The sequence below is a fragment of the Gigantopelta aegis genome, chromosome 3 (genome assembly GCF_016097555.1).
Source record: "Gigantopelta aegis isolate Gae_Host chromosome 3, Gae_host_genome, whole genome shotgun sequence".
In the NCBI taxonomy this organism is placed as follows: domain Eukaryota; kingdom Metazoa; phylum Mollusca; class Gastropoda; order Neomphalida; family Peltospiridae; genus Gigantopelta; species Gigantopelta aegis.
Genome location: NC_054701.1, coordinates 3684161 through 3705748, shown reverse-complemented (window position 1 = coordinate 3705748; position 21588 = coordinate 3684161). Strand labels below are relative to the sequence as shown.

Here is a 21588-nt window from a genome sequence, read left to right as displayed (position 1 = left end):
GATTGTTATTCCAGGTTGAATGTAGTCTTCAGAGTGGGTTTGTAAGAGATGGAGCTGGTTTTATCAAGGTGATTGTTATTCCTGGTAGTTTAATGAGCTGGATGATTGTTATTCCAGGTTGAATGTAGTCTTCAGAGTGGGTTTGTAAAGAGATGGAGCTGGTTTTATCAAGGTGATTGTTATTCCAGGTTGAATGTAGTCTTCAGAGTGGGTTTGTAAAGAGATGGAGCTGGTTTTAATGAGATGATTGTTATTCCAGGTTGAATGTAGTCTTCAGAGTGGGTTTGTAAAGAGATGGAGCTGGTTTTAATGAGATGATTGTTATTCCAGGTTGAATGTAGTCTTCAGAGTGGGTTTGTAAAGAGATGGAGCTGGTTTTAATGAGATGATTGTTATTCCAGGTTGAATGTAGTCTTCAGAGTGGGTTTGTAAAGAGATGGAGCTGGTTTTAATGAGATGATTGTTATTCCAGGTTGAATGTAGTCTTCAGAGTGGGTTTGTAAAGAGATGGAGCTGGTTTTATCAAGGTGATTGTTATTCCAGGTTGAATGTAGTCTTCAGAGTGGGTTTGTAAAGAGATGGAGCTGGTTTTATCAAGGTGATTGTTATTCCAGGTTGAATGTAGTCTTCAGAGTGGGTTTGTAAAGAGATGGAGCTGGTTTTAATGAGATGATTGTTATTCCAGGTTGAATGTAGTCTTCAGAGTGGGTTTGTAAAGGGATGGAGCTGGTTTTAATGAGATGATTGTTATTCCAGGTTGAATGTAGTCTTCAGAGTGGGTTTGTAAAGAGATGACGCTGGTTTTAATGAGATGATTGTTATTCCAGGTTGAATGTAGTCTTCAGAGTGGGTTTGTAAAGGGGATGAAGCTGGAAGCTCCGGTCAAAGGTTGTCCTGGGACGTACTGGATTGCTTCTGTCGTCATGACATGTGGTCAGCTCCTGCGTTTGCGCTACCACGGTTACGAGAATGACAGCTCCGCAGATTTCTGGTGTGACCTAATGACCTCAGAAATTCATCCAATTGGGTGGTGCTCAGAAAACAATGGTGTGCTGCAACCACCGGAAGGTAAAAGATCACTTCCTGTTTCTGAGAATAATTATGATCTTAGAATACTATCGTCATTATGTGCATTGACATTTATACCACATGTCGCAGTTTGTAATTTTTAAAACAAAACATCTCATTAGTCTGAAAGTTTCCACCCAAGATTCAAAATTTTAGACAATTATTTGTCTTGTCACTAGATTATTTGCCTCTTTTATATTTTCAGTAATTTGATTGCTCTTTACATGTTTTGAATTAAATGTTACACAAATGTTTGTCTTGTATTTATGCAGCTGTTGTTAATAAACTGAAGTGTACAGATTGGAAGGAATACCTGAAGAATAGTTTGACTGATGCAAAAACTGCTGCATCATATCTCCTTGATAAGGTAAACCAAATCAAGTTGGATGTTATTAATGTTTACGTTTTCACTCTCATGTCTACTAACCATTATTAGTAACTCTTAATGCTAACTGTATTTAAACATCTAAAGCCTAGAATTATGATAATGTGATCAATGTAATAAAATTTAGCTATCAACTGTGATATAATTTATTTTCTTACACACCCATTGATAATACATGGGTTGTTTATACACATACGCGTGTTAACAATTTCAAGACATACGACTGGCTGCTCCTAGGTGATGACCAAGTCACCAGTGCCATGCATCCAGTGAAAAACAACACAGTGGAAATAGATTACACTGACGTATAGTTAACCTGACAATCATGTGTCTGTGATGTGTAAGTTAGCTACAAGTACAACGGCTGTAAATAACTTTTAGTCGAAAAAGATGTAAACATTTGATTAAAACCTGGTTTTTGAGGATATGTAAGAAATAGAATAATACATTTGTGTCCGTTAGATACCATTTATCTCACAACTTGTTGTTTAAAAACTTATCAGACTTGCTTTTGTTTGTTAGATACATTTTAAAACAACTCGTTATGAGATAAATGGTATCTAACAGACACTCATGTATTATTCTCTATGTTATCCATACGTTTGAAAACATCTTGATTTAAATTAAAGTAATACGTCCCGCAAGGAATACGTCACAGCTGTTCAGGATGTCAAACACTATTATCAGATCATAAATAACATCTAATACATACACGTGTATACTTACAATAATCATCAAATAAATTAAATACAGCACCTATGCTTGTATAATAATATCTGTTATGTGTTATTTAGTAATTTAGTCAGACTGATTCAGACGACGGGGTCCACTCCGATTGACCAGCTAAGTCAGACTGTCTGTATGTTATGTATTGTTTAGTAACAGTCAGCCTGTGTTTCAGACGACGGGGTCCACTCCGATTGACCAGCTGAAGTCAGACTGTATGTTATGTGTTTAGTAACGGTCAAACTGTGTTTCAGACGACAGGGTCCACTCCGATTGACCAGCTGAAGTCAGACTGTCTGTATGTTATGTGTTGTTTAGTAATGGTCAGTCTGTGTTTCAGACGACAGGGTCCACTCCGATTGACCAGCTGAAGTCAGACTGTCTGTATGTTAAGTGTTGTTTAGTAATGGTCAGTCTGTGTTTCAGACGACAGGGTCCACTCCGATTGACCAGCTGAAGCCGGACATGAAGCTGGAGCTGCAGGACAGTGTGAGTCCGACCTACGTTTGGATCGTCAAGGTCGTCGAGAACGTGGGCGGCCGCCTCTACTTACGCTACGAGGGCATCGCATCCGGCAGCGCAGACTTCTGGCTCTTCTACCTCAACCACCACCTCCACCCCATCGGCTGGTGTAAGCAGAAGGGATACAAATACAAACCACCCAAAGGTATTCCTGCTCGTCTTCAGCTGGAAGCATTCTCTACCTCAGCTCAGATACTTGACAACAAATAGTGACCCATATAAAAACTATTTTTGTAGATATTTACTTAAAAGGGCCCAAGATCAACATTTAGCTGATAAACCTTTGCTGATATTTCACATTGTTTTTAAATTCATTTCATATAGCTGTTGTCGGTAATATTTTGTAAAATAGTAACATTGTTTACACATTTATTTAATAATTATTGAAGAAAATGAATGGAGGAGTTTTTATGGCCTTGCATTATTATCCTCTCACAACTATTCTGATGAACGACTTAGTGCTTATTAAGAATTTTAAAATGTTTCTCTAAGTGTATGACTGCATTAAACAGTTATTTTGGTGTAATAATTATTGCAATACCTTGTTTGTTTTTAAAACAGGACACCTTGAAGATCACAGTGCCGCAGAAATCCAGCAGATCCTGGATGAATCCAACAAACAAGCGGAGGAACAGATGCTGCCAGCCGATATATTTAAGGTGTTTTTAATTTACTAGCAAAATAATGTGTTTTGCATTTAAAGACAATGACCCTAATTTGCTGTCATTTTAACTTGCTTTTGACTAATAGCACCTTTATAGCATCTAAAATTATCTTTACATCCTAACAATTTTGTATGTATAAAAAAAATACCGTATTTATTTGTTGTACTTTAATATATTACATTATTTTATTATACCATAATGACAGCCCAAGTATTGGTAATGTACGAATGTGACCTTATGGAATGATAGTGTTTTATTTAGAAATGACAACTCATGGACTTGTGGTTATTTCATTTTAGTTTGAATGTATTGTATTCAGTTAATCACATTAGGACTAATGAAACGTCTGTCTGTTTACTTCAGGACCAAATAACCATTCCACAACATACATTCCACGTCGGCGAGAAGCTGGAAGCTGTCAACCCTGAGAGTAGAAACCAGATCTGCCCAGCAACTGTTGTCAAGGTGTACGACAGTTACTACTTCCTCATCCAGATAGATAACCTAGAGAAAACGAAGAGCAACCAGTTAAAAATCTGCTGTCACAGCAAAACTCCGACTATCTTCCCAGTCCACTGGTGTCAGTGCAAGGGACTCCGACTTACACCGCCACCAGGTACACTCTTAATTTAATCAGCATCCGACTTACTCACTCACCAGGTACACTGTTAACTTAATCAACATCTGACTTACTCACCCACCAGGTACACTGTTAACTCAATCAACATCTGATTTACTCACCCACCAGGTACACTGTTAACTTAATCAGCATCTGACTTACTCACTCACCAGGTACACTGTTAACTTAATCTACATCCGACTTACTCACCCACCAGGTACACTGTTAACTTAATCAGCATCTGTTAACTTAACACCATGTACACTGTTAACTTAATCAAGATCTGACTTACCCACCAGGTACACTGTTAACTTAATCAACATCTGACTTACTCACCCACCAGGTACACTGTTAACTTAATCAACATCTGATTTACTCACCCACCAGGTACACTGTTAACTTAATCAGCATCTGACTTACTCACCCACCAGGTACACTGTTAACTTAATCAACATCTGACTTACTCACCCACCAGGTACACTGTTAACTTAATCAACATCTGACTTACTCACCCACGAAGTACACAGTTAACATAACATCTGAATTACTCGCCCACCAGGTACACTCTTAACTTAATCAACATCTGAATTACTCGCCCACCAGGTACACTGTTAACTTAATCGACATCTGACTTACTCACCCACCAGGTACACTGTTAACTTAATCAACATCTGACTTACTCACTCACCAGGTACACTGTTAACTTAATCAACATCTGAATTGCTCACCCACCAGGTACACTGTTAACTTAATCAACATCTGACTTACTCACTCACTAGGTACACTGTTAACTTAATCAACATCCGACTTACTCACCCACCAGGTACACAGTTAACTTAATCAACATCCGACTTACTCACCCACCATGTACACTGTTAACTTAATCAGCATCCGACTTACTCACCCACCAGGTACACAGTTAACTTAATCAGCATCCGACTTACTCACCCACCATGTACACTGTTAACTTAATCAGCATCCGACTTACTCACCCACCATGTACACTGTTAACTTAATCAACATCCGACTTACTCACCCACCAGGTACACTGTTAACTTAATCAGCATCCGACTTACTCACCCACCAGGTACACTGTTAACTTAATCAGCATCCGACTTACTCACCCACCAGGTACACAGTTAACTTAATCAACATCCGACTTACTCACCCACCATGTACACTGTTAACTTAATCAACATCTGACTTACTCACCCACCAGGTACACAGTTAACTTAATCAACATCTGAATTACTCACCCACGAAGTACACAGTTAACATAACATCTGAATTACTCGCCCACCAGGTACACTCTTAACTTAATCAACATCTGACTTACTCACCCACCATGTACACTGTTAACTTAATCAACATCTGAATTACTCGCCCACCAGGTACACTGTTAACTTAATCAACATCTGACTTACTCACTCACCAGGTACACTGTTAACTTAATCAACATCTGAATTACTCACCCACCAGGTACACTGTTAACTTAATCAACATCTGACTTCCTCACTCACCAGGTACACTGTTAACTTAATCAACATTGACTTACTCACCCACCATGTACACTGTTAACTTAATCAGCATCTGAATTACTCACTCACCAGGTACACTGTTAACTTAATCAACATCCGACTTACTCACTCACCAGGTACACTGTTAACTTAATCAACATCCGACTTACTCACTCATCAGGTACACAGTTAACTTAATCAGCATTCTGAAACTCCATAACCATGGTGACAGTGTACCATGTTTAGAACCATCATCGTGACTTTTAAAAACACATCCATGCTTGTAAAATCTCACATTTCTCAATCCATTACACCCATTTTGTCTCTTATATGCTAGAAAGTCATTTCTACAGGGGTACCATTTTAAAAATGAACCAGGAATGTGTAGATATTTGTGTTTTGTTTTAGGCTGGGACAAAGCAACTCCAGAGTTCAGCTGGCAGGAATACCTTGACTTTTGTAAAGCTAGCCCTGTTCCAGAGTCAGCTTTTGCAGTGGTGAGTGAATGATTTAAATAGCAAGTCAAACCTCTCCACATATTTACCTGCGAAACATTTGTACATGCATTCAGAAAGGTCATTCAGTGTCACTTTCAGAAACTGATTTGGTGAAATGTCATTTACACACAGCTTACTGGGTATAAAAGAATAATGCATCATGGGAGGAAAACTGATTTTTTCTAAATGCTAAAATGTTAAAAATGTACCTAATGCATTTAATTAAACTTTGTGCTCTAATATAAAAAATATGTCAAAATATGTGAAAGTTTACAGATGTGAAAGCACTGTCTGCTACTGTTGTTTTGCTGTGCCTGTAGGAGACGACAAAGCACCAGTTTGAGAAGGGTATGAAGCTGGAGGCTGTGAACCCTGACTACCCGAACCAGATCTGTGCTGCTACCATCACCAAGATTATCGACCGCCTCATGTGGATTCACCTTGACAACAGCATGAAGATCGTCGCCAGTCACATCGAGACGGCTGACTCACACAGTCTCTTCCCCGTCGGCTGGTGCGAGAGCAATGGCTACCAGCTGAAACCACCGAGAAAACTTGGGCTTACCGGGCCCATCAGAAAACGGGTTGCGGTTGTTCAACCAGCGTAAGTGTACCTATACATTGTTTAGAATGTAAAAAAAATATATATATTGAGGTATAAAAGTCCTAGTTTTATAGTATACCGGGTACTGTAGATCCTCAATTTAACGCGTCCCTAAATTAATGCGAGTAACAGTGGGCAGACTAAAATGTGACATGAAATGAATGCAAGTGGCCTCCCTTTGAAATATTACTTTTCTAGCAACACACGTCTGTGTACTTTTTGGTTAAACCCGAGTTACAGGCGTCTTCAATGAGATCAACTCACTAACATGTCTGTGTACACATCAATTAACCTGTTTAGTCCCAAATGTGTTTGGTGAGATCAGCTCAAAGCATATTTTTGCAGCATTCAATTACGTAACGTGTATGGTTATCTAAATCTGGTTAAACATTAGCATATATGTACCATTACAACTGTATCTTCCAAAGAATGTAGACATATTTAAAAATTCTAACGAAAGAACAATTCACCCATTGTTATGTCGACTAAGTTGCAGCGAACTTGAACAGTGAAATCAAAGAAACAGTTGACCTCAGGATTAGCGTGCTAAAACCTATTCACACATGATGTATCGTGTTGGCTTTTGACAGGGTGACCAAAGGAACCTGCAATCACAACGTGGCTGGCAGCTTGCTAGACTATTGGACAATTAGTCTGTCGCCTCTACGATGAACTGTGCTCCAGTTGTTTTATAAATATATTAGAATTTTAATCTTTGTTTGTTTAAATAGCGTGTGACACATCACTTGCTGGACTATTCAACAGTCTGTCTCGCCTACAATGAATTGTTTTTCAGTTGTGTTATATATTAGAATTTTAATCTTTGTTTGTTTTATTTTAATAACGTGGGATACATAAACAAAACATAGAAATAAATGTGTCATATTATTAATGAGAATAACACAAGCTTGCATTTTTCGCATTTATATTATGATTGCATTAATTTCAGGATCTACAGTATTTAGGACAGTTGTACATCAATAGAATCACAAAAAATTCCAGATCAAAACTTAACTTCTTTAGCTTGAAAAATATATAATTTTCATAAGGATAACTTTTTTGTTTTCAATAAAGTCATCCATTCAGAATTGAGTAAATTGTATGACATTGTGGCCATCAGACACAAAAACAATACAATAAATAATCTTTATTACTACATAATTTTAATTATTCTACAATGTGAAATCCCTAAAATATAATAATTTTTGGTAATGTTTTAATAAAGAGTTTAACCTCCAGATAGTTGAAGATATTTATGACACTACTACTGTTTATTTTTAAATTATTTGTTTTTTTCAGAGAGGCTGATGAAGATAACTGGAATGAAGGAGACACATACACTCAAGTGAAAAATAGCAGCAATGGAGGTAAGTTTATAGTTACACAATGTTACATTGATACATCACAGGAGATGTTCTTGTTATTGGAGACCATTTTATCAATGTGCATATTTTACTGACTACTTAAAAATAAGGAAAACACTGACATCATCCAGACTAAACATTTTAGAAGTAATGGGTCTTGGTACTAAATTGCTGTATGTTTGATTAACAACAATATAACGTTTAGAATTGTTATATGATTAAAGAACCACGACCATGAAGCTGTTGATATGCTCGATTGAAAGATCAGTAAGACAAAATAGATGGACATTCCTAACTTACTAATAAATAAATTAACAGTCTTGACTTTTACAAATTAAGCATACCTTCTAAACTTACTGCAAAATAAATGAACATTCTTATACAAATTAAGTGGGCATTCCTAACTTATTTCAAAATAAATGAACATTCTTATACAAATTAAGTGGGCATTCCTAACTTATTTCAAAATAAATGACAAGCAGCCATTCAGTTAAGGAATACAAAATAAATACACATTAGTTGATACAAACCCAAAGTACATTGAGTGTGTGAATGACGTATTGCAGGAAACAACTGGTGTCCGAAGATCTTCTTCAACCACAAGTGTTTCTCGGGCCCATACCTGAGCAAGGGGAGGATAGCGGAGCTGCCCAAGTGCGTGGGGCCGGGGCCGATCAAGCTCGTCATGAAGGAGGTTCTCACCATGCTGATCAACGTGGCGTACAAGTCGTCACGCGTCCTGCACGAAATCCAGATGGACGGCAAACCCAACCCAACCATGTTTCAGCAAATACTCAAAGCAAAGTGAGTGGCTTGGAAATCAGTTGTATTGCTCTTCACATCTTTACTCAAGTGAGATATTACAGGATATCTGTTATATATTTTAACAAAATATTTAAAAAATAAATATCCAGTGAAAACAGAGATGAAAGTTTTCCCGATTTATCCAGAATTGTGGATTGTTAATTGTCTGTAAAGTGTTTTAGGGTTTTCAACTGTTTGTCCAACATTTTCCATAGTCTTCGTCCAAAACTTAAGATATGGTTACGACGATACTTGAGATACATGTTAATGGGATCCGCCACTTTAGGCTGTTACAAGACCCTAACCCTCTCAGTAGCCGACCACCAATATTAAAATGTGTGAATATTTTGGTAACACACTTCAATTTTTATGCATGTAACATCAGCGGATAATATGATGGATCTTGAAGGCAAAGGGTGTACGTGTTAAATTAGACTTCACATAATTAGGAATTGAGTTTGTTACAGCAAACTGATCAAAGATTTGCTGAGCACCATTCATCAGTGTTGACATTAACCGTTTTGTTTAATAGTTTTAGATGGTTATGGAAATTGTCGGGATGACTTTCGTGAGCTACTACTGTGACAAACAACATGCATTACTATTAATATCTCATTACAACCTTTCTACTGCTGTTGAAAAATACTCTCACAAGAGATTCATGTAACACAAGTATGACCTTTTATAATGCCTTAAGACATTTTGCAGATAAAGTACATTGGATAATTCTGTATCTTATCTGTTTGTTATGTTATCAGTTGTTTATTGTGTTGTGTAGATACAAGAACAAATCGTACCGCGCAGTGGTGGAGATCTGTAAAACGACCGCGCAGCTGGAGGAGTTCTGTCGACAGATCTGCATCAAACTTGAGTGCTGTCCGTATCTGATCAGCGAACACTTCGTCAACGGGAACTGTCCCGAGAACTGTGACCAGCTCACCAAGACCAAATACAGTGAGTTGTGCATTCACTATTTTCACGTTTACTGCAGTTTTATGTTTATATCCAGTCAAGATTCAAGCTCACTCTCCTGGTCAAACATCTCACCTATCTGGGAAGCAAGAGATCGATTACATGCACTTTTCATAGACAGGACAGCACATACCACTGCAGTTGACATACCAGTTGTTTGGCACTGGTTGAAATTGTTGAAAACTAACAGGATCCATTGAGGGTCATTGATCCTATAACAGCATACACTAGGCTACATCCCACCACCTTAATTTGGGGATTCCCCTATTTATTCAACTAATGGTAAAAATAAACATTTATGTTGTTTCTTTTTCTGCTGATTACAAGCCAGTGAATGATTGAACAAATGTATAACATTCATTTACTCATTCTTTAAATTTTTGGTTTGTAGAAAAACAACATGAAAGTTTATTTCTACCATTAGTTGTGACCCAGCAATAAATGCAGTTTATTGTTGAACGTAATCTATTAGATTGCATGTTTTCATCAAAGTTGTTTAGATGTTCAGCTTGATAAGATGTTTGCTTGTTTTTAGCCTGCTATCTGGGTAAGAAAAAGAAGGGACCGGGCCGGCCTCCTGGTGCTTACACTAACCTCACAGATGGTGAAAAACGACCGGGGAAGCGAAAAAAGAAGAAGAAAGTAAACATCATCAACAAGAAAAGTCCACCGTCTCCCGAAGGTGCTGGACCACAGTTTGATGAGCAGGAGTTGTCTCCTCCTGCTGAGACGACGCGGCGGGTGAATGGGTTGAACACAAACGGGTGGCAGGAGACTTCCAGCAGTCTGAAGACAACATTCAAACGGAAATATATCCACCACGTTGTCCCGCCCTCTGAAATCCAGACCCGCGGAGCCAAGTTGCCAAAGTACAGCTTCGAGAAGCGCACTCACAAGAAGATAATGCATGGATCTCATCACACCGCACACAGCATTCATCACAGCTTTCACACGCGCTTCAGCTCTGCAATCAAATCAAAACTACACACAGTGAGTACGATCACTACCTCTAGTGTAGTAGTAAAGGTTGAGAATGGGCAAAATATAAATATATATATAAACTCAGACAATTTGTTTAGCAATTTGGTAAGTGTGCTTCAATAAAAGAAAACTTGTGATTTTAGAAATGAAGTCCGACTCTAGATTTAACTGAGGTATAATTTGTCAGTATAAGTAACAGGAGATTTTCAGTACAAAATGAAATGTGTAACTGTCACATCATCGAATGTAGCTCTCTTTTTAAAGGTAGGGTCAACTCAAACAAGAGCCTTATGTGTTGGAAAGATGCATACCCGGACCACAAACACATACTGACACTTTAGCAAATGAAAAACGCGTAATTTTAGAGTTAATAAAAAAACATGATTATTCCTGCTAACTGGGGGCAGCCATTTTGTTTCGTTTTTGTGACGTCCGGTGGGATAGCTTGGGGCGAAGTGACGTCAGCTCCTGACCATCTCCTGTATGTACAGGGTAAACAAAAGCAGTAATTTTCGACAAGGCGCTTTTCTTTGATCAACCTGACTTGTAAAACAGCATAAATGACGTAATAATATAATAAACTATTTAACTAAATATATTTCAAGTTGCATTAACGGAACAAAATGGGGTTATAGTATTTTTCTCTGTTTAATAATCCAAAGGAAAAATGTACACTATTAGGCCTATTGATATGCTACGTTGGAGCAAAAACGACAACCCACAATACCCAAGTGATAATATTTTTTTTTCTTTGGGACAACATAATTGGTCAGTTCTGTGGTTTTAGATGGAAAAGTCTACTTAATCAATAGTTTTACAGAACTATTTACAGTAATAAACCATGTCCATTACAATTTTAGTGGCGACAGGTAATATTCCACAATACCGGTATGTATTTTTGTGTCTAGACAGCGTCAATTAATTGGCTCGTCTTGTTACCAATCAAATACACACCTGCCAATCAGGAATTACAGGTAGAAGCAACTAACAGCATAGACCAGTTAACTAAGAAAACACTCCGTGTATCATTTCAGTACGTAGGTTAATGCATGGGCAAAACATTGTTAATTGTTTCGACTTGTTGTGTAGCCACTTTAACAATGGTATTTTATTTTGTATTAAAAACAAATATATATAGTGCTGGATATACTTATTGCTGGCTTACTGGGATGTGTATTATTACAGAACATTGCAATGTATGACTATTTATCATCCCGCAAAAACCAGGTAGATTGTGTTTCTCTAACAAATTGTCTTAGTATATTATCATCACTGTTATAATGAACATGGAAACCTGATCATTGTTTATTGCTGGAGTTTAATGTATCGTGATTGTTAAATCATCTGGTTATATTCCCTGAGTAAATTTGATAAAATATGGTATTGCTCACACTTCTGTAATGTGGATGTTTTGTTTCATTAAATTTTTCATTTATTTTTATACTTATATCCACTCTGCTGTTCAAGCACTTGATACAAGATGTTCTGGATGAGGAAGTTAATATTTAGTTATTAATGGCACGTGAGAGAGAAGTCCGTGTAGTGGTCTTTCACCTCCACTCTGCTGTTCAAGCACTTGATACAAGATGTTCTGGATGAGGAAGTTAATATTTAGTTATTAATGGCACGTGAGAGAGAAGTCCGTGTAGTGGTCTTTCACCTCCACTCTGCTGTAACCTAGTCCGACACCATATAATCGTAATTAAAATGTGTTAAGTGCGTAGTTAAATAAGACATTACTCCACTGGCTCTGAGATTAGTAATGTGAGTTGTTCAGCAACTGAAAATAATGATGCTTCCAGACTTGTGCATACTAGATTCACAACATGACTATACAAGCATTGTGATACCATTTGTGTTGAATCATAATTAATAATAAGACTAGTACTAAGACTAATAAGTGCAGACTAGTACAGAAATGTGTGTGTGTTGTCAGAAACTTCACCCCGACAAACACGGGTCGAGCCTGATGGCGGCGTACATCCCCAAAGCAAGCTTGAAGAAGGAGGAGGTGCTGAAGCTGGAGAAGAACCCGCTCAAGTGGAGTCTGGGTGACGTGGTGGATTTCATCAAAACAACCGACTGCGCTCACCTCGCACGCATCTTCAAGGAGCAGGTCCAGTCTTTAATACATAGCGTCAATCTGTTGTAATTACACCGACTTACTGATAGACAACACATTTACAGTCTTTAATATATAAGTCATCTGTTATAGTCTTACTTTTTTTAACCTTTAGACTACTGGATTAATTTTTAACAAAAATCACGTTGATTGGGTACAAGTTCCTAATTTTTACTCACATATATTCACTTAAATGTTTTATAAATACATGAAATAAAGTTCATATATGAATCGGTAAGTATTATTTTCGGGTCTTTTTTGTAATTTTTATTATTTTTAGATCGGCTAATGGTGATTAAAATTAGGCAAAAAATTGAAAAAGTTGCGTTTACTTACGGGCATTTGTGGCCAGCTGTCCAGTATTTATGTCCATTATTCCTGATGACAGTGGTTTTCTGACCAGATTTTTTTTTTAAACCCGAACTACGATTCATATTGCAATATTTGGTAATTTTCGTTGTTGGTAAAACGATCAAATTTATTATCAAATTAGCTGTCACAATCAGCTATCGATCCCTGAAAATGACCGCGACATGCCGCCATTGTTGTCAAGCGAAAATACTTGCTGAAAACCACTTTTTGAACTCAAAATTTCAAGATATTTTCAATTGAAAAAAATCAAAACAAAAGCCACCATTTTGAAAAAAAATCTTTTTTCTTTTATTATATTTCCGTTTCCAGTGAGTGTCGTGTTCAAAACGGCAGGAAATATGAATTGGGGAATGCACTGTATACAGTGTACAGTATGTCGACTGACGTGACGTTGGGCGAGATATCTCGCCTGCAGTACTCAGAAGGTTAAATAGACAACACATTTACAGCCTTTAACAAAAAAAAGTACTGGAAAAAAGTAACTGTGTAACCTAAAAAATCGGATGAAAATAAAACCGCTCAATATTTTAGCCTGATGTTTTGTACATGTTACCAGTGAACCCACCGCCACACAATAGCTGGGTCAATGCCGTATTTGCACGTGCAGTTTTGCTTCTGGGACATGAACATGTTTTTCCCATTTTTTTCTCCCAACATGTTACTTTTCAAGTTTTTGTCGACTTTTCAACTGTCGGGTCATTGCATGCCAACCGGGGGTACAGAAAAGCAGGTTATTTCTGTTGAAAATTGTAGCAGAGCAATGCCCAGGCTAAACGAAAATTTGGTGTACACATAAACAGTATTCAGGCTTTGTGGAGACGTTATCAACATGTTGGTAATGTCAGAGACCAACAACGTGCAGGCCGTCCACGCGTGACGTCACGACAGCAGGACAACCACATCAGACTCGTGCACCTCAGGAATCGATTCCAAACGGCAAGTCTGACAGCGCGGACCATTCCTGGATTGCGTGCCATTAATCCCAGAACTGTACGGAATCGATTACGTGAACATGGTATCCGTCCGCGACGCCCGGCTGTCCGTTCAGTTTTGCTAAGACGTCATCGTGTAGCACGTTTGGCTTGGTGTAGAAGACACTTGCACTTTAATCGCCGTGACTGGGCGGGTATACTGTTTACGGACGAGTCCAGGTTTCACTTGGACAGCAGTGACGGCCGTTCAAGAGTGTATCGTCGTGTTGGAGAACGTTTTAGTGACGCCTGTGTTGTGGAGCGACGTGCATTTGGCGGAGGCAGTGTCATGGTTTGGGGTGGCATCACGTCAACTGGACGAACACCTCTTGTGGTCATCGATGGCAATTTGAACGCTGTACGCTACCGTGACGACATTATTCAGGCTCACGTCATCCCATTTGTGCAAGGACAGCAACGTCACATCACGCTTCAGCATGACAATGCTAGACCTCACATCGCCCGGATGGTAATGGATTTTCTAGCACAGCAGAACATCGATGTGTTGCAGTGGCCTGCGGTCTCACCCGATCTTGCACCAATCGAGCACGTCTGGGATGAGATGCAACGTCGTGTACGTGCACTGCCTAACCAGCCGCTGACGTTGAGAGCGCTTGGTCAGACGTTAGTACAGATCTGGAACGGCATTCCCCAGGCATTCTTCAACAATTTGGTAGGCTCTATGAGGCGACGGTGCCAGGCCTGCATCGACGCAAACGGTTGCCGTACGCGCTATTAACTTTGTGAACTGTTTTTTTACCCCCCATGTCTTTCATCCCCAATACCGATGAAATGACGGATGCTGTGACATTTTAAATGAATTGACGTTTTGCTTAATTGCCTAATAAATAATGCTATATGATCATTTTATCGTTTTATGTCTTGAAATTATGTTTTTATCAACATGATAACCATACACAGTTACTTTTTTCCACTAGTGTATATAAGTCATCTGTTATAGTCTTACTTTTTTTTAAATAGACAACACATTTACAAACTTTAATATATAAGTCATCTGTTATAGTCACCGGCCTTGGTGGCTTCGTGGTTAGGCCATCGGTCTACAGGTTGGTAGGTACTGGGTTCAGATCCCAGTCGAGGCATGGGATTTTTAATCCAGATACCGACTCCAAACAGTGAGGGAGTGCTCAGCAAGGCTCAATGGGTAGGTGTAAACCACTTGCACCAACCAGTGATCCATAATTGGTTCAACAAAGGCCATGGTTTGTGCTATCCTGCCTGTGGGAAGCGCAAATAAAAGATCCCTTGCTGCTAATCGGAAAGAGTAGCTCATGTAGTGGCGACAGCGGGTTTCCTCTCAAAATCTGTGTGGTCCTTAACCATATGTCTGACGCCATATAACCGTAAATAAAATATGTTTAGTGCGTCGTTAAATAAAACATTTCTTTCTTTTTCTGTTATAGTCTAACTTTTTAAAAATAAACAACACTTTTACAAACTTTAATGTATAAGTCATCTGTTATAGTCTTACTTTTTTTTAAATAGACAACACTTTTACAGCCTTTAATATATAACAGTCATCTGTTGTAGTCTTACTTTAAAAAAAAATAGACAACACGTTTACAACCTTTAATATAGTATTACCTTTTTAAAATAATTATAAATATATTTACAGCCTTTAGTACATAAGAGTGTTATATTTACAACACATTAACAGGATTGTTACTACACACTTCAATTAATAAGCCTGCTATGGCTGGATGATATCTCTTTATTGAGGGATACATGTGATTATGTGACACTTTAATAAAACAATTTCATTGATTGATCAATGAGATATTCATGTTTATAAACATATTTACAGCCTTTAGTACATAAGAGTGTTATATTTACAACACATTAACAAGATTGTTACTACACACTTCTATTAATAAGCCTGCTATGGCTGGATGATATCTCTTTATTGACGGATACATGTGATTATGTGACTTTAATAAAACAATTTCATTGATTGATCAATGAGATATTCATGTTTATAAACATATTTACAGCCTTTAGTACATAAGAGTGTTATATTTACAACACATTAACAGGATTGTTACTACACACTTCAATTAATAAGCCTGCTATGGCTGGATGATATCTCTTTATTGAGGGATACATGTGATTATGTGACACTTTAATAAAACAATTTCATTGATTGATCAATGAGATATTCATGTTTATAAACATATTTACAGCCTTTAGTACATAAGAGTGTTATATTTACAACACATTAACAAGATTGTTACTACACACTTCTATTAATAAGCCTGCTATGGCTGGATGATATCTCTTTATTGACGGATACATGTGATTATGTGACTTTAATAAAACAATTTCATTGATTGATCAATGAGATATTCATGTTTATAAACAATACAAAACCCAACCTAAAAAAACATTTTATATTCTGTTCTTCTATTTGATTGTTTTGTTTTACTTTATTCTTACTATTGCACTGTTTATGCTGTGGATATTTATAACTGTTCATGTTGTATTCACAGGAAATAGACGGACAGGCGTTGCTTCTACTCACCTTACCCACAGTTCAAGAACATCTCGACTTGAAGCTGGGACCAGCTATTAAACTGTGTCATCACATCGAACGAGTCAAAATTGCTTTCTACGAAACCTACGCCAAATGATTTGAAAGAATGTGTTGTACATGTCATGTGTTCATCATGGTAGTCGTGTTACTGTATTTGTCAACCAGCTGGGGCAAACACCAAAACTGTCAGGCCAATAATGTCACCAAAATACATTATGGCCAATAATGTCATCCAAATACATTATGGCCAATAATGTCATCCAAATACATTATGGCCAATAATGTCGCCAAAACACAGTCTGGCCAATAATGTCACCAACACACATTATGGCCAATAATGTAACCAAAACATTATGGCCAATAATGTCGTCCAAATATATTAGGCTAATAATATCGCCAACACATTCTGGCCAATAATATTGTCAAAACATTTTGGTCAATAATGTCACCAATAATCATTGTTTTGGCCAATAATATCATCAAAACATTTGGACCAATAATATCACCAAAACTAAATTTTGGCCAATAATATAATCAAAACCTTTTTGGTAATATAATAAAAAAACATTTTGTCCGGTAATCGCACTAAAACACATTTTGTCCAGTAATCGCACTAAAACACATTTTGTCCAGTAATGACTCTAAAACACATTTTGTCCAGTAATCGCACTAAAACACATTTTGTCCAGTAATCACACTAAGATACATTTTGTCCAGTAATCGCACTAAAACACATTTTGTCCAGTAATGACTCTAAAACACATTTTGTCCCGTAATGACACTAAAACACATTTTGTCCAGTAATGACACTAAGACACATTTTGTCCAATAATCGCACTAAGACACATTTTGTCCAATAATCGCACTCGAACACATTTTGTCCAATAATCACACTAAAACACATTTTGACCAATGTTTTGTGTTTGAGGGAATCTATATTTGCCGAAGACATTTTAAACTCAAGTATTCCTTAGTTTGAATACTCATCAATTTGAATACTCATGTGAAGCACTTGTGTTAGGCAGCATGTTTTTATTTACTGCCATTCTTGTCATAAATTATTGAAATCTGTTGGTGTGAGGTGAAACACCAGAGGCAAATCAAATTTAAGATATTTTATTGTCATGATTTGTGTTTGGAGGTAGATTTGTACGAATCCACTAGGCAGTCTCTGATCAATATGTTAAACAAACTGCACACCGAGGAGACTCGCAGCAAGAGACAGAGACACATTCACAATGATTTTGGGCAGGGCTTTTAGTATTTTGATAAAATCCACTAGCCATGGGATCAATGCTTTTACAAATTTACTAGCCACGATTAAAAATTGATAAGCCCTACTTTACTTTAAGTTAATACAATTTTATTAAATAATAGTAATAATTGGATATGTCACCTAAAGAGGGAGATAGAGCTGAAAAACATTAACATTGGACGATTGGGGTAGGGGCAGGATGTTCATATTTACAAAATAGACTGCAGCATTTGACACAAAATAATTCACTAGCCATCAGGCATGGCAGTAGTAGTTTTTCACTAGCCCAACATTGAATATCACTAGCCATGGAAGTGGGGCTACCATAATCTAGAAGCCCTGTTTGGGGGATGTCTCGAGCCATTCAAGACACATCGGCAATGGCTCAAGGCTAGCGCGTCTCCAGTGGGAAAGGCCACAAACGGACAAGATTAGGACAGGTCTAGTTAACGATGGTCTAGTTTTCATTAAGTACTTCCATTCATAATTTTGGTGTTTGCTCTGGTGGGATACTACTGAGGAGAATTGTATTCATTTGTGTGACCGTGTTGAAACCAGTGTCTAACTGTGTTGAAATGCTTTTTGTTTTCTGAGTGTGATAAGTGTTTGTGGTGATCTAGTCGGCGAGCTCTAGGTGCTATCCTGTATATACACAGAGAGAACTACAGCCATGTTGCAAATTGAACATATTCAGTATTAATTTATTATTTTCATCCACATCGTTGTGCGTACTCGTGAAATGGTCGTGTTGAATTGTTTTGGAGTACAATTGTTTTGTTTGTAGATCATTAGATATAAGATATTTATTTAAGCTTGTTGTCCTGTTACTTTGTTAACTCGTCGGGCCATTTGTCTAATCATCTTATGCCCTGGTGTGTCTTTTTTTCATAATTTATTACATTTAAGATTCTGCTTGTTAATAACGAATTAGTGATTCAATGTTAATGTAGACTTTATGACTGTTTCTGTCTCAACTCGCACAAAAAAATCAATTCTATTTTGTACATAAATGTTTTATTAGAATCAGTTATTCCTAACTTTGTAACAGAATGATTGAATCCTTAGTTATCTTTTTTTTAATGTGCAAGCATGATTTAATGACAGTGTTAAATCTGAATGACAAAACCTTTATCCATAATCAAAACCGTATCTTTGCAGAAGGCAGTCATTTGTTAAAATTCATCTTCAAGTAAGAAGAATGGTATTTATTAATTGAGCTGAAAAAAATATTTAGTAAAATGAATACCAATGGTGATAAATATGACTGGAGGTATTTGTTTTTTTTTCCCTTTGCTATTTTTCAGTATTCCTGTTTAAAGCAGGTAATAAGATGTTTCCTTTGTAATTGTGTTACCAATGAACTGATATATAATGACATCCTAAAACAAAATATATATCGGCTATTGGGTGTTAAAGAAAGGTAAGTTCTTATGTAATGGTAAATGCTTCCATGATGTTGGGGGAATATGCCAGTGAACGTATTGTGTAATAAACTGTTAGTAAGTGGAACTAAATGGATGTCCGTAAATGATGCCCAAGATGGTTAATATTGTAATGGATTAATGTCGAACTCCATAACCACAAACATATTTGTGAAACGTGGGTTTTATTTTGTATGTTAGAAAAGGTTTTTTTGTCACAATGTTTTTGTAATTTAAAAATGTTGATAATATATAATCTGGTCCCAAAATAATCTGTTTTGCCAAATATCCTTTAACAGAAAGTATACAGTAATATTTATATATATACATATATATATACATATATATATACATACATATATATATATATATATATATATATATATATATGTGTGCGTGTGTGTGTATATGTATATGTATATATATATATATATTTTTTGGAATCTGTTTGTGATGAACAATAGAAAAGTCTCTCGCACTAATATATCTATTGATAAAAGAACGTTCGGTATTGTAAATTAAAAATTTCTTTTTGTAACATGAATGTCTCAGATTCATAGTAACTTGCATGATTGGAGACCTGCCTCTGTTGTACAGTTGTTAAGCCACGAGGCTCAAGCTTGGTAGGTACTGGTTTCGTATCCGAGTATTGTTCGTTTTGTCCCAGTGTGTGAATAAAGAATGTATTACTTACTAACTGGTATCAGTGTGTTAACCAGCACTGTTGAACCCCGTTCAATGTACATTGTCTTAAAAACCTTCAGCTTACGGTCAATCAAAAATGCTGCAACTTGTTAACTCATGAAAACGACTTTTTTTTTATGGATTTAAGTCAAATATATTTTTAAATGTAATTTAACAATACAAACGAAGACTCCCAATATAATGGGTTGGGTGACAACTGAACGGTGTTGCCAATGGTGGTCTTATTAAAACCAAACAAATTTTTGTACCCTTCCAGGTATATTTTACTTCATGAATTTAGTGCCACATGTATGTATTCCTACACTGTTACGACATATCAGTATTTATATCCTGTATACCACTATATACCATCATCTTCAATAGTCACAGCCTTCGGTTCCATGCACGTGATTTGTAAACATGTTGTTCTCTGTTGTTGGATGAAAGTTGCATTAAAACAAAGTACGGAAACCATTAGTTGTTGTATTAAAACAGGAGGCCATAGTGCCTAATATTTTAGTTTTGTTCATCAGCGTAATTTTTAACAACAGAAACAAAGCTATTAGCCTAATGTTAAACCCACACCGACAGTATAGAATTAACTATACAAGAGGTTAGTAGCTTGCTGCAGTTCTCCTGAACCATGCTCAAATCTGTGGCACACCTCTTGTGGAGAAGATGTGCCTGGATAACTTTAGTCGAAGCCTGTATTGTCTCTCTTTCCAGCCAGTGCACCACGACTGGTATATCAAAGACTGGGATGGTGCAAGTAAAAGATCCCTTGCTGCTTTAGAAAAAATGTAACGGGTTTCCTCTGATGGCGTTTCGGAATTAACAAATGTTATCCAATAGCTCCAGCGTGGTATATACAACCCTGTCTGGGATGGTGCATATAAAAGATCCCTTGCTGCTAATTGAAGTGGCGACGGTGGGTTTCTGTGTGTTTGATGCCATATAACCGTAAATAAAATGTGTTGAGTGCATCGTTAAATAAAACCTTTTTTTTTCTTCTCCCCCCCCCCCCAATAGCTCCAGTGGTGTCATTAAACAAAACAAACTTCTTGTTAAACCATGTAAACCTAAGAATGAGAAATGGCGTTCACAGTGAGGATTAATAGGTCCAATATTTTACCGTTAATAAACCAATTCTGACTGCATGGGGTCCAGTTCACATTGAAGAAAATCCTTGTCTGGGCCATATCTTCCATATCAATTCTTATGGGATCCTCAAACCTTGCATGCAAGAACTTGGGATGACGGTGTCACCACTACTTTTAACAGGTGTATAATGTACCTCACTGGTACTTTTGTTTGTTTTTCTCCCCATGATACGATCCACCATAAATAGTGTGAATGTTAAACCCTCCAATATAAAATTCTGGCTATGCATATAAAAATGAAACCCTATCAAAGAAAGGCTGTTCAGCATTACAAAATATTAATTACTGAACAGGTGTTTAAACATAATTACTAACTTTCCGCCATTAT

General features: G+C 37.1%; 1 protein-coding gene across 1 annotated transcript; it reads left to right on the top strand.

The window, feature by feature from the left end:
* The first annotated feature begins 114 nt into the window (after positions 1–114).
* LOC121367404 (scm-like with four MBT domains protein 1) lies at positions 115–20571 on the top strand. Its single transcript, XM_041491557.1, has 13 exons — positions 115–1068; positions 1341–1435; positions 2606–2846; positions 3263–3360; positions 3730–3982; positions 5911–5999; positions 6320–6603; positions 7903–7970; positions 8534–8771; positions 9550–9725; positions 10279–10733; positions 12661–12840; positions 16697–20571. Exons 1-13 carry the CDS (start codon positions 864–866, stop codon positions 16835–16837), a joined length of 2523 nt encoding a protein of 840 aa, XP_041347491.1. The 5' UTR covers positions 115–863; the 3' UTR covers positions 16838–20571.
* Positions 20572–21588: the final 1017 nt, after the last annotated feature.

What these genes read in the sequence shown, in the direction of transcription:
- LOC121367404 (XM_041491557.1), top strand. Translation starts at nt 864, where the DNA reads ATGAAGCTGGAAGCTCCGGTCAAAGGTTGTCCTGGGACGTACTGGATT. An exon ending in CATCATATCTCCTTGATAAG is followed by an intron (nt 1,436 to 2,605) that starts GTAAACCAAATC and finishes TCTGTGTTTCAG; the next exon opens with ACGACAGGGTCCACTCCGAT. An exon ending in GAAAAATAGCAGCAATGGAG is followed by an intron (nt 7,971 to 8,533) that starts GTAAGTTTATAG and finishes GACGTATTGCAG; the next exon opens with GAAACAACTGGTGTCCGAAG.